At 49.9% G+C, this 6,657-nt stretch overlaps 1 protein-coding gene across 1 annotated transcript in view; it reads right to left on the minus strand.

The window, feature by feature from the left end:
- The window catches only part of Paxbp1 (PAX3 and PAX7 binding protein 1), a 32,308-nt gene extending 28,059 nt beyond the window's left edge, over nt 1-4,249 (minus strand). Inside the window, exons 1-2 of the mRNA XM_076549197.1 lie at nt 3,786-4,249; nt 2,261-2,389 (exon numbers count right to left, since the gene is read on the minus strand). Coding sequence (XP_076405312.1) covers nt 2,261-2,389; nt 3,786-4,149 — 493 coding nt within the window. The 5' untranslated portion in view covers nt 4,150-4,249. The remainder of the gene's footprint in view (nt 1-2,260; nt 2,390-3,785) is intronic.
- Between the last annotated feature and the right edge of the window lie 2,408 nt (nt 4,250-6,657).

Here is a 6,657-nt window from a genome sequence, read left to right on the forward strand (position 1 = left end):
TGACAACCTCTCACTGCATTCCAGCCATCCTTGACAACCTCTCACTGCATTCCAGCCATCCTTACAACCTCTCACTGCATTCCAGCCATCCTTACAACCTCTCACTGCATTCCAGCCATCCTTACAACCTCTCACTGCATTCCAGCCATCCTTACAACCTCTCACTGCATTCCAGCCATCCTTACAAGCTCACTGCATTCCAGCCATCCTTACAACCTCTCATTGCATTCCAGCCATCCTTACAACCTCTCACTGCATTCCAGCCATCCTTACAACCTCTCACTGCATTCCAGCCATCCTTACAACCTCTCACTGCATTCCAGCCATCCTTACAACCTCTCACTGCATTCCAGCCATCCTTACAAGCTCACTGCATTCCAGCCATCCTTACAACCTCTCACTGCATTCCAGCCATCCTTACAACCTCTCACTGCATTCCAGCCATCCTTACAAGCTCACTGCATTCCAGCCATCCTTACAACCTCTCACTGCATTCCAGCCATCCTTACAACCTCTCACTGCATTCCAGCCATCCTTACAAGCTCACTGCATTCCAGCCATCCTTACAACCTCTCACTGCATTCCAGCCATCCTTACAACCTCTCACTGCATTTCAGCCATCCTTGACAACCTCTCACTGCATTCCAGCCATCCTTACAACCTCTCACTGCATTCCAGCCATCCTTACAACCTCTCACTGCATTCCAGCCATCCTTACAACCTCTCACTGCATTCCAGCCATCCTTGACAACCTCTCACTGCATTCCAGCCATCCTTACAACCTCTCACTGCATTCCAGCCATCCTTACAACCTCTCACTGCATTCCAGCCATCCTTACAACCTCTCACTGCATTCCAGCCATCCTTACAACCTCTCACTGCATTCCAGCCATCCTTACAACCTCTCACTGCATTCCAGCCATCCTTACAACCTCTCACTGCATTTCAGCCATCCTTGACAACCTCTCACTGCATTCCAGCCATCCTTACAAGCTCACTGCATTCCAGCCATCCTTACAACCTCTCACTGCATTCCAGCCATCCTTACAACCTCTCACTGCATTTCAGCCATCCTTGACAACCTCTCACTGCATTCCAGCCATCCTTACAACCTCTCACTGCATTCCAGCCATCCTTACAACCTCTCACTGCATTCCAGCCATCCTTACAACCTCTCAACTACTTGTCTTTCACATTCAAACACTCAACTATTTACAAATGCCTAGTCAAATGTGCTTGCTTTTACTCCGTGGTGATATTCGGATACTTTCTTCTATTTTGGGAATTCTAATCAACTATCCAGCTTCATGTCCTACTTTTCTATGAAGTTGTCCTCCTTCCAGAAAAAAAAAAAGTAGCTATCCTTTGGCCTACTCATTGGACATTTTGCTAACACTTCTGTTGGACATTTACATAATAATGTCTCCACAACTACATTGTAAATGAGATACAATAGCATTCTTACTTATGCCATACATACCTACAGCTGAGAATCTGAGAAACACTCCCTTTAATTCTACAGAGTAAAGACTTCTCTTAAACATTTGCATAAGAGTAACTTAGTGGCACATGCCTTTAATCCCAGCACTCAGGAGGCAGAGCCGGGCAGATCTCTGAGAGTTCAGGCCAGCCTGGTCTCCAAAGAGAGTTCCAGGAAAGGTGCAAAGCTACACAGACAAACCTGTCTTGAAAAACCAAAAAAAAGAAAAGAGTAACTTACATTATAATGACTACACACATTAATCATATAACTGCTTGAAACATTTTAAGCTTTGGGCCTGGCTTACTGGGAAAATGTTTGCTCCAGCGAGAGAGAAAGAGGGGGGGGTGGGGCAGATTTAAATTTGAGTGTCAAGAAGACACCTGGTCTCATATCAGATAGGGATGCTGACTGAGCGCTGATATTATCACATTAACCTACGGTATTCCTAAAAGTCCTGTAAAAGTTAAATCTACACTGGAAATACTACCAAAGTCATCAAAACTTTGTCTCTGTAAAATAGCAGTACAGGAACTTTCAATAGAGTAAGTCTGTCTCTAGGGATGAAATGGGAAATCTTTCTCTCTTCTCCATACAACAGCCTCTATACTAGCAAGAATTCAGGAGCAATAGCCTAAAAAAAAGTTTGAAAACAATTACAGAACAGCACTGCAACTTACTGTGGACACTGGTCAGCAGAATGACCTCACAATACAGACTGCAGAGCACTGTGGGAGAGCTCTCACTGGCCCGCCATTTGAAGGGTTGTTGAGTACTTACTGTCAGCTGCGGTGCTGAGTTCTGTCTTGATTTTTGATTTTTCAAGATCTTCTTTATATTCTTTCTTAAGCAATTTAACTATCTTTTTGCTGTAACTTGATTTCTTTACTTTAAAAACTTCTTCATTTTCTTAAAAAAAGAAATGAAACAAAGTCTGTAGCAAACAAACTCAGAAAATGTTTTCCCTTCCCCGTTTTCATGCTGCTTGAATTCTCACACATATATTTTCACATGCAAAAAAGTCACTAAGAAATTCAAAGTTTATTTCAACCTGCCATAGCCCCCCAAACTGATATTGCCAGTCTTAGTGGCCCACGCTTTTGATCCCAGCACTGGAGAGGCAGAGGCAGTGGATCTCTGAATTCGAGGCCAGCCTGGTCTACAAAGTGAGTTCCTGGAAAGCCAGAGCCACATAGAGAAGAAACCTTGTCTCAAAAAATCAAAAGCAAAAAACTGCTATCAATCCCAGGAACTAAATAAAAATCTGAAAAATTTAATGGGTAGCCCAAGGAACTTGACAAAAATCTTAATCTTTGGCTTATTTCATCTACCACAGGAGGAAAAAATATTCAGAATGTTTCCTTAAAATATTAAATCAAGAAAGCTGAAACAACATACCCCAAATTTCAAGGTTCTCCCAAGCCTGAGTAACTCTCGTTACGATGAGTTATTTCAAGAATATGCATAAAGTAAATCATTTTGCAAAACTGAGTTTGAGTGATTTATTCCTCATCTTTGACTTGGAAATCCAAGTCGAGAACAAAAACTTCACCAACCCCTCCCCCGCCTCCATGTATCATCCAAGTCAAACCCCGACCTGTACCTCCGGTTCAAACAGAACAGCAGCAGGGAGGCCAGAGATAAACCACCCATCTTTCTAAAGACACGGAACCATTTTAGAATCATGACTCCAGACTCTGGAAACTCATCTCATTCTTCACAACGTGATATCGAGGTGCAAGTAAAATTATTTAACGCTCGGATATCTATTACACCCCCTGCAGCCCGATCTCTCTTCTGCTTCCAGAGCCAACGTTAGGGCGGACATCAGCTCCGCCCCTTTACTTCCAGAGAGACCGAGAGAAACGACAAGGGACTGATTGGCTCAAGGTCACTCGGAACCAGGGCTGTAGCCCCACACTCGTCTCCAGCCCCGCTTGGTCCCCCCTCTTCCACGACCCGGCCTTCTCGGTCCAGGATGCCTGCACCGAGCAGCCCACCGGGGGCAGGTCCCGAGGCCTGCAGAGCACTAGGAGCAGGCAGTCGACCGAGGACGGACTCCGTTCGTGGCGTCTGGGACGCGCGAGGCAGCCAAGAGGCGGGCCAGGGAGCAGCCAGCGGGCCTCCGCTTCCACCCGGGACGGCTGCCCGGAGCTGACAGCCCGGAGCGGGGACCGCACGGGCCGGCGTAGACGCGGCCCGCGGCAGCGCGGGAACGCATCCCCGGGCGGAGGCGGGGGAGAGGGGCGCGGCCGTCGGGCGAGCCCGGGCTCGGGGCCCCGCGTGGGCCGGCCGGGGGCTTTACCTTCCTCCTCGTCCTGGAAGCTGAGCAGGCTGGCCCTGGGCACCTCTTTGTTCTCGCGAGGCCTCTTGCGCGGCTTCAGCCCGTTGCCGGGCTCCGCGCCGCCGGGGATGCCGCCTCCGGCCTCAGCGCCGAGGCCCGGGGCGTGAGCGGAGGGGGGAGGCGGCGGCGGCTGCGGCTGCGGCGGCCCCGGGCCCAGCAGCGACTCCCCCGCGGGGGCCCGGTCGCCACCGCCAGGGCCCGGCTCATCGCCGGAGGCCGGCGGCGGCAGCAACGGCGGCGGCTCCTGCTCCTCGTCGCGCTCCCGCTCCTCCTCCTCCGAGTCGTTCCGCTTGCGCACGTTCACCCGCCGGGCCTTTCGGAACATCCCCGCCGCCGGCACCGCGCCTTCACACCGGCTCGCAGACGGAGAGGACGGGAGAGCGCGGAGACCGCCGCGGCGCACGCGCACTCGCCAGCGCGCTAGCCGGGTCGCCGCGGCGCTCGCCTGCTACCGCGCACCGTCGGGTGCGCATGCGCCTCCCTCGCGCTCCGCGCCCTGGGGGCGGGGCCTCTTTGCGCTGCCCCCTGGCGGCCCGGAGGACTGGGGCGGGGGGAGGCGCCGAACCCTCCGAGTCCCGTGTTGTTCCCAAAGGTCACAAAGAGGACCATCGAGATGAGAGGGAAGAGTGTAGTCGGTCGTCTCCCGGGAGGTGGCTGCAATGCGTCGACCGCGCTTACGCGAAGCCTTGGCGTGTGGACACCTCCCACGCGGCGGCGCAAGCAGGGTAAACAGAGGCGGGGAGGCCCGGCGGCGGCGGCGGCGGCGGCGGCGGGGCGAAGCCGGGGGAGGAGCCAGTTAGCCTGGGGTTTGCAAGGGAAAGTGCGTTCCCATAGTTACTGTTCCCGCTCATAATGACAGGCGATGCTAGGAGTCCTCAGTAACTCTCTTTATTCATGCTTCTGGTTTCTACAGCTTTGTCGCAACCTAACACTCTCAAAGACATAGGCTGTCTTCCTTGACAAAGTACCCTCTGGGCGAGCCCCACAGAACAAAAAACAAAACAAAACAAACAAAAAAAGAGCTCCAGAGACAGGGGACGTTGGTAGCACTGGCCTTGTATCTCCGAGGTGTGTGTGTGTCTGTGTGTGTCTGTGTGTGTGTGTGTGTGTGTGAGAGAGAGAGAGAGAGAGAGAGAGAGAGAGAGAGAGAGAGAGAAAGAGAGAGAGAGAGAGAGAGAGAGAGAGAGAGAGAGAGAGAGAGAGAGAAAGAAAATAATAAAAAATAAAAAATTAATAAATAAAGAGGGAGAGAGACCCTGTCTCCAAGAGAGAGGGGGCGGGAGGAGGGAGGGAGGGGGAGAGAGGCAGGCAGTGGTGGTGTACACCTTTAGCTCCAGCACTTGGGAGGCAGAGGCAGGCGGATCTCTGAATTCGAGGCCAGCCTGGTCTACAGAGCAAGGTCCAGGGCTCCACAGAGAAACCCTGTCTTGAAAAAAACAATAGCAAAAAAGCCTCAGAGATGATGCCCCTTCCTGCTACCACAGTCATTCCCAAGCAAGCAAAGTTGATATTTAAAAAAAAAAAAAAAAAAAAAAAAAGTTTGCTAGAAATAGTAAAACTATTTTTTTCCCCAAAGTGTTTGTTTCAGAAACAAATGTGTGGTAGTTTGAATGTAATCGGCCCCCATAATCTCATAGGGAGTGGCACTATTAGGAGGTGTGACTTTGTTGGAGTGGGTATGGTCTTGTTGGAGGAAGTGTGTCACTGTAGGGGTGGGCTGTGAGGTTTCCTATGCTCAAGATGCCACCCAGTGTCTCAGTAGACTTCCTGTTGCCTGCAAAATGTAGTACTCTTGGCTATTTCTCCACCACCATGTCTGCCTGCATGCTACCAGGCTCCCCACCATGATGATAATGGACTGAACCTCAGAAGCTATAAGCCAGCCACCCCAATGAAATGTTTTCCTTTATAAGAGTTGCCTTAGTCATGGTGTCTGTCTCTGCACAGCAATAAAAATGCTAACTAAGACAAAATGGAAGGAAAATTTGACTATTTGAGACTATATCACAGAGGAAAAGTATGAACCTTGGAAGCCTTGAGACCTGAAGTTGAGCTAACACACTTTAACTTTTCCTCACCAAGCTTGACTCTTATCTTACCCTTACAGAATCACAAACATCCTGTTAGGTGTGTTTGTGATTCATTTACACATTTCAGAACCCTTAAAACAGGGCTAGAGAGGTGGCTCTGTAGTTTAGAGCCAGAGAACCCAGGTTAGAGGAGTCCCAGTACCTAACACACAGGGCAGTGCACAACTATTTAACTCCAGTTCCAGGGAATCTGTTGCCCTCTTCTGGTCTCTGCATGCATGCGGTACCGCTGTACATGCCATCCTACATGCAGGCTAAAGGCACTTTGGTTACACATCATTAGTGTAAAAAGTGGGAGTGACTTAAAACATGCATGTTAGGGGCCGAAGAGATGACTTGAAGTTAAGAGCTCTTTGCTGCTCTTGCAGAAGTCCTGGGTTTGGTTCCCAGCACCCAACGTGGCAGCTTACATCTATGAATAACTCCAGTTCTAGGGGATCCTAAACCCCTTCTGGCCTCCTTGAGTGCCAGGCACACACATAGTTCACATAAAGCATGAAGGCAAATATGCATAAATGATAAAAATCATTTTAAAAAATGTTTATTTAGAAGTATTCCCAGCACTGAGAAGTAGAGGGAGAAAAATCAGAAGTTCATGGTCATCTGTTCTCCAGTTGAAGGCCCGTCTAAGATACATGAAAACAAGTCTTTTGTTTGTTTGTTTGTTTGAGACAGTGTTTCTCTGTGTGGCCCTGTCTTTCCTGGAACTTCCTCTGTAGACCAGGCTGGCCTTAAACTCAGAC

This window comes from Peromyscus maniculatus, chromosome 12 (genome assembly GCF_049852395.1).
Source record: "Peromyscus maniculatus bairdii isolate BWxNUB_F1_BW_parent chromosome 12, HU_Pman_BW_mat_3.1, whole genome shotgun sequence".
NCBI classification, from domain to species: Eukaryota; Metazoa; Chordata; class Mammalia; order Rodentia; family Cricetidae; genus Peromyscus; species Peromyscus maniculatus.